This window comes from Xylaria bambusicola (assembly GCF_022495145.1).
Source record: "Xylaria bambusicola strain CBS 139988 unplaced genomic scaffold F5B22scaffold_13, whole genome shotgun sequence".
Classification (NCBI taxonomy): Eukaryota; Fungi; Ascomycota; class Sordariomycetes; order Xylariales; family Xylariaceae; genus Xylaria; species Xylaria bambusicola.
Window position 1 is genome coordinate 89,984 of NW_025953566.1, and position 14,747 is coordinate 104,730.

General features: G+C 49.0%; 4 protein-coding genes across 4 annotated transcripts; 2 read left to right on the forward strand and 2 right to left on the reverse strand.

Moving 5' to 3' along the window:
• Positions 1–1,042: 1,042 nt before the first annotated feature.
• F5B22DRAFT_635281 (amino acid transporter) lies at positions 1,043–2,937 on the reverse strand (the record flags this gene model as incomplete). Its single annotated transcript, XM_047977111.1, has 7 exons — positions 1,043–1,089; positions 1,144–1,774; positions 1,826–1,943; positions 2,010–2,083; positions 2,141–2,607; positions 2,662–2,710; positions 2,767–2,937. 7 exons carry the CDS (start codon positions 2,935–2,937, stop codon positions 1,043–1,045), a joined length of 1,557 nt encoding a protein of 518 aa, XP_047832271.1.
• A 2,699-nt stretch (positions 2,938–5,636) lies between these two features.
• F5B22DRAFT_74382 (uncharacterized protein) lies at positions 5,637–7,564 on the forward strand. The gene is made up of 8 exons (XM_047980534.1): positions 5,637–5,770; positions 5,839–5,985; positions 6,044–6,293; positions 6,352–6,539; positions 6,635–6,743; positions 6,848–6,979; positions 7,045–7,159; positions 7,218–7,564. Exons 1-8 carry the CDS (start codon positions 5,670–5,672, stop codon positions 7,415–7,417), a joined length of 1,242 nt encoding a protein of 413 aa, XP_047832272.1. The 5' UTR covers positions 5,637–5,669; the 3' UTR covers positions 7,418–7,564.
• Positions 7,565–7,997: 433 nt separating this feature from the next.
• On the forward strand, positions 7,998–9,698 carry F5B22DRAFT_654077 (Simvastatin synthase; the record flags this gene model as incomplete). Its single annotated transcript, XM_047979773.1, has 4 exons — positions 7,998–8,082; positions 8,144–8,423; positions 8,480–9,227; positions 9,315–9,698. The coding sequence occupies 4 exons, from the start codon at positions 7,998–8,000 to the stop codon at positions 9,438–9,440; spliced, it is 1,239 nt and encodes a 412-aa protein (XP_047832273.1). The 3' UTR covers positions 9,441–9,698.
• Positions 9,699–9,955: 257 nt separating this feature from the next.
• F5B22DRAFT_644929 (ATP-citrate synthase subunit 2) lies at positions 9,956–11,936 on the reverse strand (the record flags this gene model as incomplete). The annotated part of the gene is made up of 3 exons (XM_047978509.1): positions 9,956–10,788; positions 10,856–11,048; positions 11,496–11,936. 3 exons carry the CDS (start codon positions 11,934–11,936, stop codon positions 9,956–9,958), a joined length of 1,467 nt encoding a protein of 488 aa, XP_047832274.1.
• Between the last annotated feature and the right edge of the window lie 2,811 nt (positions 11,937–14,747).

Genomic DNA, 14,747 nt, shown 5'->3' on the forward strand with positions numbered 1-14,747 from the left:
ACGACTTTCGATATGTTCAATTGGGTTTATTAATCCATGTACACCTCAAGCGCAGGCAGTGATAGCTGAGCTAGAAGCACAGCCCATATGTGCTTTCGAATTGCTGATTAGCAAGAGGCTGCGCTCTGCTATTATCACGAGAACAGTGCCCAAGTGATGCCCGCCAACGACCCCGCTCCTTTGCAGGGGAGTCTGAGGACATATACGGGTACATACCATAAGGACCCATGGTCTTTTTCGGTTTCTTGACTTTGCCTAGTTTCGCTTATGCGAATATGGAGCAGTGGCGTGACGTGTACGGCTTCTCTCGAGTCGTTGAACTTGGTATTGGCGGTCAATAGAGATCATTTCAGGGCTTTGGTATCTCTATTCGAGATTGCTACCTTTCGCATCTGATGCGTATTGCTAATAGGCAAGCTATTTACCTTATGTGTTGTCTCAGAGATCATGACAAACTCAGCTAAGATGGGTAAGAGGCTCAACGATGCGAGCCGCGTATGCTACGTGTAAGCACCTGCCACTTTAGTGGCTGGAATTCTACCATTATGGGAAGGTCTTCCAAGTCCACAATATGGTGATGATAAAAAATTCGGTCACAGACTAGGATCCTCTGAGCCTATGCCTTTTTCCAAAGCGATTGAACCATATTCCTCGATGTTGCGTATAGAAATGAAGTTGTTGAGAGGGAGTCAATGCAACGTCATCGATAGGCTCCAATTAATCGAAGACTTTCACCAAATGCAATAGCTTTGCAATATCTTATAAACTAAATAATTAAACTCGAACTCGACGCCCCAGACTCGAGTCCTTCCAAAGAATGATCGTGATAAGATTTAGTAGGTGTGAGAGATCACCCGAACAGTACCGGAACACTCCCAAGCTCGGGTGAAATCAAATTGATTGATGAGCTCACGTCATCGAAAGTTTGGAGTTTGGTGTACAATCTATCACTAATGTCAACTTCGTACGTATAACCACACAATCCAATGCATACCCCGTGGTATGATGCACTGACTCAGCCAAACAAGAGTGCAGGGTTTGATCATGAATCCACAATAAGTCCATCGGATTCAGGAGGTCCTCGATATACTGTTTATCATAGTCAGTCACAATACTTTCAAGCTTCGACGAAGAATGACGTACCTTTTCGAGCGTAGATGCCATACCATATAGCACTCAAGACCATGAAGCCTACGAAAACTACTATCGCATAATTCATACTAGCAGCAGTGACCGGAAGCACGGTCGGTAATGAGAAGAGCACTAATTCGAAGACGATCCACGTCACTGCGACGATATTAACAGCAAATCCTACAACACTTGGCATCCTCCAGTGAGCCACCTGAACTTCTTTCCGTCGGTATGTCACAGAGATAGCAATAGGGATGCCATAGGAAACAGCAAGCGATATGACGCCTACAGATACGAAGGCCAGGAACGCGGAGGTAGAGCCAAGATTGATCAAGCCCAGGAGGAGCTGGACGACTGTAGTCAGCCCGAGCGCCCAGATCGGCGTCCCATGTGTCTCATCAATCTTAGCCCATAGGGAAGCCAGAGGGATCGCATTATCTCGCGCGAATGCCCACGTACAACGTGACGCGGCTACAGTAATCGAGACAGAGCAAAAGAAAGTAATAATGAAAATGAGTACAGTCAATGCTAGGCCGCCCTCAGGCGAGCCAGTCACTTGGCCGAAGATGTACGGTAACGCCTGGCCGACGGGTGCCATGAGAATGTCCTCTAGGTCCGGCAGCGTGGCACATATGGGGATAATCTATCAAGACGTCGGCCTCAATTTAGACAATTTCAGAGCGGCGAAACTTACAAAGAAAAGGCCTGCAATTCCGCCAACAGGTATGCACAACGACAGTGCGTTTGGTAGTTTGACAGTCGGCTTGTCACATTCCTCAGCCATGGAAGAAATCATACCGATAGCAGAGAAACTGAGGTGGGATTAGCAAATTCAGCGACGATTGCCTATCGGCCAGGGGGTTCTGCCTCAGCCTTACGTGTATGCGGCGGGAAGGATGCCGATAAAGAAGGAGAAGTTACCCCAGCCTGATAAGGTCGTGTCATAATGGCCCTATAAGAGTACAAATAAGTTTAGCCCTTGACGATCTGCTGCATGGAGGTGGCGTACTAGCGTATGACTAGGTGAATGTCGGCCTGTCTCTGCTTTGACTGAGAGGGTAATTAGTGTAACAAGGATGCTAATGGCCGTAAAGACGGCACAGATGGTATCGGCCAGAGGTAGGAGCTTGTTTCCAAAGGCAACGACGAAGAAGGTCAAAAAGCATAACGCATAGAAGATCAAGAGGAGCTGCCAAGGCTCGACGGCGAAATCCGGTTGGAACAAGTTGACGGTGGCGGCGACGAGAGATGCAAAGCCGAAGTTCACCGAAAGCGTAATCGTCCAATTGCCGATGAGCCAGCACCATCCAGTGATAAAGGAGAGTACGGTACGATATTGGGGGCTGGCAAGTTGGAACGACCAATAGTAGGGGCCAGCGGATGTTGGATATCTCGAAGCAAGCTCGCTCAGGGACAGGGCAATGCATTCGTCAAGTATGATCACCACTATCCATCCCAGAAACATAGGAAGTTGTCCTAGGTTCCATTGAGTCCGCATATCGCATCTTATATGATGTTGTCACAACGTACCTCCGCCGTATACCGCTGATATGAGCGGACTACCAAATCCATAAGGTATCTGGAGACAGTTTCAGGCCTCGAAATAAGGTATACGATACGATGCATCACACTTACGGCGGCAATAGCAAGAGATTGGAATAGAAGCGTAAACATCGATCTATTCCGTCGTAGCTCTGGCTTATACCCCAGTGCGTTGAGGACTTGGAGATCGTGAACATCTCCAAGCTGCGTATCGCTGGGCCTTAGCCCTTTCTCAGCCAATACTTTCTCGTCGATATCGACCATGTTTGATTCAAATAGCAGGACGTCAAAATACAGATTTGATAATCACTAGTTATCTGAAAAGCTGACGAGCACATTTTATACTCTGCCGTGTCGATCAAGTGCTGACCATTCCCTATCACATAGGGAGTGAGCCACGAAACTTCCCCTCCTCTTATCTCCAGCTCTACTGGTCAATTATCTTTGAAGGCGCAAGCCTCCCCGGTCGATCATTATCGCTCCCAATCTACAGCGGTATTCACCTATGCTAGATAGAGCTCAATCGCCGAGGCAAACCAAAGCAGACCCAACCACAGAAGCCCCGATGCGCCATCAATCTCGGAGCAGCGTATCTGGGAAACATATCAATAGTAGGCTAGCGATGCTGCAACTAGCAAGCCATGCGCACGCCATCTTATCTCTCCCTCAAATGGGACTAAGCCTTCTGCGGCGTCCGTCAGATTGGTTAATCAGTTGTATTGGTCGTTACCTTGTAACACGTTTTTGGTGGATACTAGGGACAGCGTAAGGTAGATGCGCTGAAGAAACAAACCCGTTTTCTACAGCAAAAGTTTGCCCCATCACTTCACATGTCGTTGGGCTAACAGCTGGTTCCCGTAACCTAGCGAATGTGGGGAGCTTGTTTTTTTCTCTACCGGATTTGAAAGCCGGAGGTATTGTTACGGTATATGACCGGTGATTTGCCATCCCTCTAGTCGTACAGTATTACCAATGTAACGGGGGTTGGCTTGATGTGGCTCTTCTTATGGTACATGCAATTTGCGTCTTACATAACTCCAACTTCAATAACACCGCGAATTAAAGCCCTAAATGAGACTTAGTACCTTATGCCCAGGCTTGTATGCCATAGGAGCGCTGAAATGCAATTGAACCACAGCATGAGTTCTTGGTAAATGATCAAAGTTCTCACGACATCGCAAGGGTAGTGTAGGTTCAAAATAGAATATTATTTCAAGTTGTTGTTCCAGAGACACAAAACAGGATATAAGTCGTATTTCCAACATCGGGCTATAGCAAGTAGAGTCAGCAGTTGGTTTCCAAGGTTATAACACGCATACAAGCTATACAAGCTGTACTAGCTGAACATGCAGTTCGCCTTGCACTTCGGCCGTACGAAGGGCCATTGCAGGCTGTTCATGATCATTCAAAGACATGCAGGCAATATTGGAAAGTGAGGTTATACAGACTTCGCTTCTTGAAATAGACCCTTGAGACCCAGGTGGTCTGGGCTGGTAGACTAGTTGTATATGGAGTCGAGTCAAGCCACCAACAGCCGAGAAGGAGTTGGTTGGTGAAGGACTCGTGCAGCCCTAGTTGATCATTGTAATCTGAATAGAATCAAGTTCCAAGCCCAGTTATCTGCCCTTGTTATGAAGGTAAACCAGCTATACCAAGTCTCCTTGTCCAATCCTTCATAACAAGTCTTATTATATACCTAAACTTTTCGTAACCGCCCAACCATGTTGTAGGAAGTCGTCATACTGTGAACACAAAACATCTAGATCTAACTACATTTATAGAATCACCATAAAGGATGGCCAGTCGGAAATCAAGGTTCCGTACACTTGCCAGTTATTGGATATAGATCATTGTATTGATCGTTTGAAAGCTTCCATCCGACTACTTGTACAGATGCAACAGTTACAGCATAGATGACAGCGACCCAAGAAGTTTCTGATTAAGGCCCAGCGCATTTTCGCATTACACTGTTAATGATCTTTCTAGCGCAGTGATGTCCGCAACTGTACCACCTGCCATAACCAATCTATATAAAAAATCACGGTTTAAGTGGTCTGTAAAACTTTCCGCATCTACTTCAGGGCTAGCTAAGGTACCAGACGATTAAGTCCTGAGTGAAAATTCAAGCTTACCCTCTCTTGCTTGTTCTGATAAGAAATACACTCGTTGTACGATACTGATAAGATTTCAATGAGAATAATGTCACAAGATAGCTTTGTAGGTCACGGTGTCATGTGTTTAATTTCCAAACGAGTAGCCCTTCATGCTGTTTAGTTATCAGGATACCCAATTCTCCCTAAGTAACCCTCACTGCCTAGTTATTTGTACAATATGGATAATAATTTACTACTGACATATCCTTGTAGTCATCGACACCCTTGGAAGTTGTTTTAGCAAATTTAGCATGAGACAATGATCAACAGCAGGAACGATTATTGTAGCTCATGTTGTTATTATGTGAGTGCCGTCGTCATAACACGAGAACTTAGATTGCCTATGTTCACGTAAATGGCCCATCAAGAGGAGCCATCTATACTTCCTTCCACACCCTGCCGGTCGAAGATCTAGTCATATAAAGTAAAGCTTCAATATAAATGGCATAAAAATACTGGTTAAAATAAAGACAATAATTTGTATAGCGCTAAATGATTTGAGCATTACATCCCAATAGCAGAGGCCAATGTCTGCCGAGCCTTTATTAAATTGGGTGCATCCTTCTCAAAGCTGATCAGTCACCTATGTGGACGTTTTGATGCGGGTCATTTCGACGGTTATATATTGGTTATTATTACCATTGGTCCCGTGTCGGTGAGCCTCCTATCACCGCTTCGGCCGCAAGTGCCGTGCGGAGGAGCAAGGCTCCAAAGTACGGGCCATATATTGAGCCGCCAAGGCAAATGTGCCTTTATATATACCTGCAATGCATTCCCATTTAGCTGTTTATCGGACTTTTGCGTCCACCTGCAACTTTGTATTGAGCAGGAACTCGCTTCAGCATGATGACCATTGGGAGCACTCTCCTGCTGCTGCCGCTCCTCACTGGAGCTTGCGCAGCAGCCATATCACCTGCGAATGGATGGGCATCGAAGATTGAGGTGTAAGTCTCAGTTGATATGCTCTATTTCGATCTCCTGCAGACACTGACTTATGATGACAATCGTTTAGTTTCCGTAACCCTGTCTACCCTCTCGATGTCGTCGACAAGCTGGAAGAGGCTACTATGCCCAAGATTGACGAATGGATGGCCAAGAAGATTACCGCGGGCAAAAATAACAAGTGCACACTCGAAACCGCGGCAGTACGGAGAGAATGGTTCGCCTTACGTTGTCCCCTTCAAGGAATTCTTTGCTCTGACATGAACCATATAAAGGAGTGATATGAGTGAGACAATGAGGCAGGAATATGTCGCTGCCATCAATTGCTTGCTGAAAAAGCCACCCAAGTCAGACAAATCAAGGTTCCCGGGGGCTATGAGCCGATATGAAGATTTCGTGGCCTACCACATGACCCACGCGATGCAACTGCACGATAATATGCACCTCTTCGGTGCTCACAAGTACTACGTCTGGCTGTTCGAGAAAGCGCTTCGCGAAGAGTGTGGATACACCGGCTATCAGCCTGTATGAACTCTCCAAGTCAATAGATCATCTTCGAGCATCACAGTTAACAGTATCACAGTATATGAATTACGACCGCTATGCGCAAGATCCAGGGAATTCCCCCTTACTAAACGGAAATGCTTCCAGCATTGGAGGTAATGGAGTGCGGGATCCAGCATATAAGGGCGTCGCTCAACCAGGACGAACGCCCAATATCATTGCATCTGGTGGCGGTGGAGGATGCGTCAAGGAAGGACCTTTCTCAGAGTTGGTTGCCCACTCACCCACCCGCTCTCGGGACTATAACACCTCTATTGATCACCCCAGTATCTCTAGAGAGGGCATTGCTAATTAGTCAACAGCATGGTCGTTAATCTTGGCCCAACTGCGATGGCAACGGGAGCCAAGATCCCCAAGAACCCGCGATCCGATGGCACCGGCGCCAACCCCCGTTGCTTGCGTCGGGATGTGGTGCGTAACTAGCTTCCTCACTAATCCCTCAACCTCTTCTTTCATACAACCTGGCGCAATCTGCTTACATGAGTTCGACGGCTAACGAATACCGGTGCACGTAGAACCGTAATGCGGCAATGGGCGCGACTGCCGACCGTGCCTACAGATTGCTGACCAAACACAACGATATGGATAGCTTCTACAATGAACTACTAGGGACGCCACCGCCAAAGAATGATCCCTACCCCTGGGGAGTAAGCACTTCAACATTACATAAGAGTCCGGCGAAGGGACCTTGAAGCTGACTATAACTTATCAGATTCACACCGCGGGCCACTACATTGCCGCAGTCGACCCAGGTGGTGATGCAATGACTTCTCCCGGCGACCCTCTTTTCTATTTCCATCATACATCATTGGATCGACTCTGGTGGAGTGAGTAGTCTCTCTAGATTCCGGCTGAGACGGCAGTTACTAACGCGAAGTCTTGTAGTCTGGCAAATGCAGGACCCTGAGAACCGCCTCTACTCCATCCCCTTTGTGAACATGAACATGACGATGCCTATGAAACGCGCGGTCGACCCTCACAACGTGACAGTTGACATGGAATGGCTTGGCCCCCCAATCAAGCTTCTTGAGACCCATGATCAACTCGGAGGAAACGGTGGCCTTTTCTGTTATGTTTATGTTTAGTTTCCTTTAGTTAACGTAGCTGTTACGGATTTGGGTTTACTGCGCTCTCTTATTTAGTTAGTTATCATAACGCTTGCTGATATGTCCGAACAATGTACGCAAAGTTCTTATGACCTTAAATAGACCTTGGTCCTTGCCTCCGTATCATCTACTAGTTGATTACCAATGTTATCCGAGGCGGCACGAGAGTGTTGTCCATACCTGCCTGAAAAGGAAATTCAATTAGCTATAACCCTTGACGGCACTCACTACGTCTTTGTTATTTTGACAAATGAGCAACTAGGATCCTGGCCTGATCAAGCTGTGCTTGTCCAGACACAGGAAGGCATGCGTTTTCTCGCTCGATATTGAACTAAGACCATAACTGGGTAACCAGCGAGCTGCGTACTTAAAGGGGGTGGAGCTTCGCGGAGGCCGCGTTGCCATATTCGCTGTTGGTTACGTGACATGCTTATAAATGCGCCAAGCTGAAGATGGCCACTGTCACAGCTATTTAAAATGCTGCTGTCTCTCAAAATGCTGTGACGTACTATTTCTTCAATCAGTAGTAGCTCTCTCCAATGAGACAGTATTCGTTAGAATGGAAGAAGTAGACAATGCCTTTCGCCAAGCCGTTGCAGATGGCCGGATACACGGAGGCGTCTTGCTCGCCAGGGATCTCACAGGTGAGAGTTTCTAATCGTCCCTACAGGCGAAACTATCAGTTAACTCACACCATCGACGTAGGTAAAATAGATATCTCGCGAAGCTATGGCGTACGTAGTCTGCGCGAAGCAGATCCCGAAAAGCGGCCTCCAATGACAGCTGATACGCCAATGCGCGTCATGTCATGCTCCAAGCTCTTAACGTCTATCATGGTCCTTCAGTGTGTAGAACAGGGTCTTGTAAATCTCGACGAGGGTCTCGAGAGACTCCTTCCAGAGATAGCTGGGTTGAAAGTTCTCACGGGGTTCGACGAGACAGGCAATCCTATCGAGCGAGAGCCTAAGTCCCCTGTTCTTCTGAAGTACGTAAGTCTTAAGGACTTTGGATGTACTTTCTGCCAACTAAATGCTATCATAGGCACTTGCTGTCACATAGTTCCGGTCTTTCCTACGCACTTAGCTCTCCTCTCCTTCTGAAATACCGTGAGTGGCAAGGGCTGGCACCTGAACCGGTGTATGACACACTCGACCAAAACTACAAATACCCATTGCTCTTTGATCCCGGCACGAGCTGGGCGTACGGTCCTAGTATAGACTGGTGCTGTCGACTGATCGCGAGAGCCAGTGGAATTTCGGCCGAGGAGTTTCTTCAGAAGCACATTGTCGAGTCCCTCGGGATCGGCGCCGACAACATGACCTTCGAACTACAAAAGCATCCTAACATGCAAGCCCGCCGCGCAGATATGACCTATCGAGGCGAAGGCATGCTGCCCGCCGTACCCCAAGGTACTAACAGCACTGGGGCTCTGAGGTACGAAGATGATGCACGATGGTACAAGGACATCGAACCGCACGGTGGACAGGGGATCTACACCACGCCGGAGCACTATATGAAGGTATTATGGAGCATCCTCTCTAACGACGGCAAACTGTTGAAGCCGGAGACCCGAGAGCTGCTGTTCAAACCAGCCCTCACTCCGGAGGCGGAGAAGGGAATGGACGACTTCTGCGCACAGCCGGAGAATCTTGCGCCGTGCACGCCGGCGCCGATTGCTATCAGGCACTCCCACAGCCTCGGGGGTATGATCAGTCTAGAGGATTGCGACGGGGACCGCTGGCGTCGGAAGGGCAATCTGGCGTGGAGCGGGCTGACCAATAACTACTGGGTAAGCTTATTTCTGTTGACCCTCTAATGATCTGCTGCTCGATGATTCTTCTAAAATGCAAAGACTAATCATTTGCTGTCATGGCAGACTATTGACGAAAAAGTTGGGATTTGTTCCATCTCAGCTTTTCACTTACTGCCCTGGGCTGATCCCGTCTGTGTTGAACTTACCACCAAGTTTGAGAAGGCAGCTTTTGGTATGGTAAAGCCTTGATATTAAAATTCCTTAGAAAATATTGGCTCCTTAAAAGCGAGTTCGGTGTTGTTTAAGTTCTAAGGTCAAGTGCATTGCACAAGAGGGAATCATGAATCCCGCGGCAAATGGGACCAACTCTCTTAGGCTAGATTCGAGGTTGAAAATGGGAAAATAGGATCTAACATAGCCACATAGGATTGATTGTATTACCTCGGTTGTGACAATGTTCACTAGTTTCCAACTAGTGTAGACTGTTAAGAGCCGAAGTTTCAGCGATAAGGCATACTTGAGATGAAGTACGAGGTATTGATACAATTGGTTCTAATATCTTTTTTTATTCGCAGGCAGATTTCTATAAACCATTTCCGCCTGGCATAGATTGAGCCTGATAGAGTTGGCCGTCTATCTGTATATCTACTTTCAACGTACATTGCCATGATTAGTAGTCGCCCAAGCATTGGCCACCCGTATTCATCCACTCATAAAAGCCTCGCCCTCCCAAGAACTATATGTAACAAATTAAAACACAACGCTTAACCCTGGAACTCCGGAACTGTGTTTTGCTCCCACCGACCGGGAATGAGTGCCAAAGGTACGATACCCGACACGTGCATATCAGGACCAAAGACGTGAGCGTTGAGGCCCAGTTCCTGGGTGGCAGCCTTCATGTTCTTCAGGCCCTCTTGCCAGTTAGGGCCGGCACGTCGTACCCAGATCTGGACATTGTGTTCGTTCAGTTGCTTGGCATACTCACGGAGGGCACGAATGACACCCTTGAAAGTAGAGGCGACGTTGGTGAAGTTGGCAATACCACCTCCGATGAAGAGTACTTTGCCTTTGGGAGACATGGGGGCACGGAGCATGAGGTCTAATACAGTCCGAGCATAGTAGTAAGTCTGTGACTCAGTGGGAGCACCAGAGTACTCGCCGTAGTTGGCCAGGTCATCGGCAAAGCCAGCCGAAGCAATGGCATCGGCATACACAACTGATGCACCACCACCAGCGACCAAAGTCCAGATGCGTCCGTTGCCGTTGAGGACGGTCAGCTTTAATGAAGCACCCGTCTTTGCATCCATCTCGGCGATGTAGGCTTCCTCCTTGGAAAGTTCACGGCCGAAAGGAGCAGGGAACTCCATTGGAGGACCAGCATCAACGCTAACCTTGTCACCAGCCGATGACGCGGCAGTGATGCCCAAGTTGGCGGGCGACCGAGCGATTGCCCATTTGGCACCGCATTCGAAGTCGGCAGTCTGGTCTAGTTTGGCAGCCAAGTCTAGGAAGTGAACATCCGCTGATGTACCCTCTGCATTAGGGATGACAACCAGGGGGTTAATCTCGAGGTAAGTAAATTGGCAGTCGACGTAGACTACCAGTGGTCGAATTAGCTTTTGGTCGAAGAGCGCATCACTTGAGACTAGAATATATCTACTCACCAGCATACAAACGAGTGATGAAGTCGACTAGAACATTGTGAACACCCTTGGGGACCTTTCCGAGCAACGTCTTTGCGATCTCATCGTTTGAAGGGTATTCAGACAGGTCAACGGGGATAAGAAGCTTCTCGGCTTTGGCATCAACATCGCCAACATCGACACCACCCTCATGGGTGAAGAGGATCCAGTCGCCCTATAAGTGTTGCAATTAGTACTTTAATTCTCAACAGGATGCAAAGCTTCATGAAGTCGAAGCCACGTGATGTGAGGCTAATCGGTATAATGGATGTATAAGTCTCCTTTGGGTATCTCGGGAGGTGATAGATAATCAAGTGGATGCCACCTTAGTTGCAAGTGGCTTAGCCTCCGTTCGCCCGTCCGCTGGACTCGGACCCAGCATTCCTTGGGACCAACACAAGCAGCACATAACATGTTCTATAATTCTTTTCACACCACTCTCATTATCCCTCGTTTTATCCGTTTGTGATCTTTTCACGGGTCTTCATGGACGTGATTCCATTCATCGCTTCGATTCATGTCCTGAGGGGGGCATCTCGCCAGCCATGCACTTGCTGACTCAAACGGCAGTTGCATCTTGATCGCCGAGAAATTCAAACGCATTAAATCTGGAGTAACTTACATCTCGAACGGAGTTGATGTTGATATAATATTCGGTACCGTCTGGGTGAGGTACGAATGGCTCAACGAGAAACTGTCGAAGGACACCCTCTGTGTGCTCAACCTTTTGCGTCTTGCCGGCCCTCTCAGCAACCCAGGCCTTCGCCTCCGGCCAGGTCTTGTTCAGAGTCAAAAGGCCAGACTTGCCTCGCCGCTTGATGAGTTGGTCAGGCTTAGCGACGAACTTGGCACCACTCTGAAGAAGCCAAGGATATGTGACCTCAGCCTGGTTGAGCACTGCGTTGACATCAGCGTCCTCGGGGAAGTAGAGAGACGCAAGTCTTGGAGGAGGGTTGTGCGTTGTCGACTTGGGGAGCGGGCTCGGCTTGATCACTGGCGCCCGAGTGAGGTGATAGTTGATGATGGCCTTGCCGTCGGCCTCGGAAATCGACTTGGCGGACATTGTGACCGAACAATGGAATATCTAGGAGAAAGATGTACGTATGCAAATTCTATCTCTTCCAATGGTCTTTTATACGTGGCGAGATCTGAAGAAAGACGGACAAGTGTCAGCTGCAAGTCGGAATGTGTAGTTCACACGAAGGAGACAGCTCCTGGGTATCGACAAGAGCGTTGATCGCTTGCCAAAGCCGCGACAGTGATTCTGTTTAGGCAATTGATTGATTAATGACCAGATTGACTGCACTGACCTATTCGCAATTGTTTTCTCAAGTGGGAAAGTTGAGATAGTGAAGTCACGGATGCGAACGGGAACTGTCCAAGTGGAAAAGAAAAAAGGTTAAGCAGTCAAGCAAGCAAGGCGGTGGGATGGGACAGACGACCGGTCGGTGGTGGTGCAAGTGGCGGCGATTAAACAGCACCAGCAGCAGCAGACACGACGGGACAAGCCAGCAAACCCAGCAAATCCAGCAAGCGAGCCAGGATGGAGATCCGAAGCTACCAGAAAAGTTTAGCTTGGGCGAGCACAGAAAGCCTCGCACTGCTATTTCAGGCGCCAGTGAGAGCACTTAGTGGTCAGATTGACCTTTCTACCACGCTGAGGCTGGGTGGAATTGGGTACCTGGACGACCCCTCCAAGACCCCTACAGCTCTGCGCCTATGTACTTCGCAGGTACTTGCGGCACTACACCGATACTTACGATGCCTGCCCCTCGGGGCTCAACCTTTGGCTCCAGCGGTTCCTGGGCAGCACTGAGCAGCAATGTGGAAGCAGCAACGAGCACCGGCGCTTTGCTGGCGCTGCAGGAGGGGCGGGGCGGGTTTGGTGGGGTGTTGGCCAGGGGGCCCGATGCGCTAGATATTGCGCTGCGGGTAATAATTGGGTTGGTGAGGGTTGGAGCTTGCAGAAGGCGAGCTGGTCGAGTGCTTGGGGATGCGCTAGACCACGTCCGGGTTCCGGCAGCGACGCTATCTGCTATCGCACACACCACCAGGAAAACACCAGGACACAACCATTGGGGCAGATGGGCGTTCGTCAGTCAGCAGAGGTACCGGTACTTCCCCAACATCCTCTCCTCGAGCCCCGTCACCGACACGCTGAATATGGCTCTGTTTCTACGAAGCAGGTCCCTAGTTTCTGGCTCGGCGGCCAGGCTATCTACAGTAGCGCTGCCCATCGGCCCCCCGGCCAGAATCCAGCCAGAACCCGGCCTTCTGTCCTGCTGTCCTGGCGAGTCACGCACACCGCTCGACGCCCTGCACTACGAAGTACCTAGGTACTTATTTACCTACCAGAACCTATCTAGGTACCCTACCTAGGTACCGTCTTACTGCTGGCCATCTCGACCACCCCACTCGGCCATTTCTATTTTCTACTAGGTGTTCGGTGGAACTCGTCGCATCGTCGGCCGTCGACCAGCAACATATTTGACATTCGGATTGTTTTCCCTCTCGGCCTATTCCATTTCTAGCTATGGCGTTTCATCTGGGTCGTTGAGACTTTCCATGCTCCTTCGATCATCTGGAATCCCCGTTCACTAGAGATGCTAGCCAGGCCACGGCTGTTATCGGGTCTTACAGTTTGTGCCGTTCTGCTTACTCCGATGATCCTTTGTTCGGTGGTGTCCAGGCTGAATTTACCTGCGCCGTGATACTGTAATTCATCGGGCTGAGTGGCGCGTGATCAATTACCAGGAAACTGATATGGTCTCACCCGTCCTTATCATAGATTGTCCTCCACCACCTCATACGAAGGAGTCCAGTCAGCCGGGTGGCAGTCGAGTTGATGGGCCCTATAGGTATCGGGCTTGCCCTACGGGGACCGCCCGGCTTATTGCAGTTTTCCCATGCACACTATCTACATGATAGCTGTTACGAATATTGGCGAGGGCATTCGCGTGTCAATTCAGATACGAGCACAGACCAAGGCTGTCTGATGCAAATGGGAAGAATGGGTTCGAGTGAACATTCGTAATACGGAGTCGCTACATGAAATAATTTGGGTTCACTCGTATCGAGCTACACACTTCTTTTCTATTGACATGTATTAACATCTACATACATATACGTATGTAGAGATAGTACTTAGTCGTATGCCGCTAACAAGATCTAAACAATAGCTGTCTGAGGAAGCAAGATCCGAGTACGAGCTGGCCGTGCTTAGTGAGAGGTTGACATTGAAAGTGCTAGTAACGGCACCATACAAATCAGGTCGATCTCACTCTGCTTACGTGTTTTGGCGGGGAATCCTTTGGTGAGCAATCCAGGTATATCAGTACTAGCCCGAACAGGCTGCCTACCACAGTAGGTACCCCCAGAAGGTACACACCTGGTGGATTGTACCTAGGTACTATAGTACAAGTCCGGCCTGGGTACTATTACCTAGAAACACCTTTGTCCGCTGGAAGCCTCCCTACACCACATTGCCTATTTTGACCGTGGTGTAGACGGGAGAGAGGTGATATTCTGTATATTACCTACACTCCTTCTACCTCTTGTCCAGCAATAGGAGGGGTCCGACGTGGTGGGGCCGTCGGGGTCCGTGCTTTGAGGAAAGCGTTCTCGGAAGTCGGGGCAGGAGGTACTCAACAGGTACCCCGACGCGCAGATGAAAGCCGATGGATTCATCTAAATCAGCACCGGTCCTATTCTGCACCAAAGAAACAAGGACCTGAGGAGCGGATCAGCTTCCGACCTCGTCTTCGAGTTGGTGCAGTCTGGTGCAGCTTGCAAAAATATTACTATACCAGCTGGTGTGCTGGTCGCATTGGCGGGGCTTGAAGTGGGGACAGCTCAACAGGCCCACAACAGGAAT

What these genes read in the sequence shown, in the direction of transcription:
- F5B22DRAFT_74382 (XM_047980534.1), top strand. Translation starts at nt 5,670, where the DNA reads ATGATGACCATTGGGAGCACTCTCCTGCTGCTGCCGCTCCTCACTGGA. An exon ending in GATACACCGGCTATCAGCCT is followed by an intron (nt 6,294 to 6,351) that starts GTATGAACTCTC and finishes ACAGTATCACAG; the next exon opens with TATATGAATTACGACCGCTA. An exon ending in ATGATCCCTACCCCTGGGGA is followed by an intron (nt 6,980 to 7,044) that starts GTAAGCACTTCA and finishes ATAACTTATCAG; the next exon opens with ATTCACACCGCGGGCCACTA.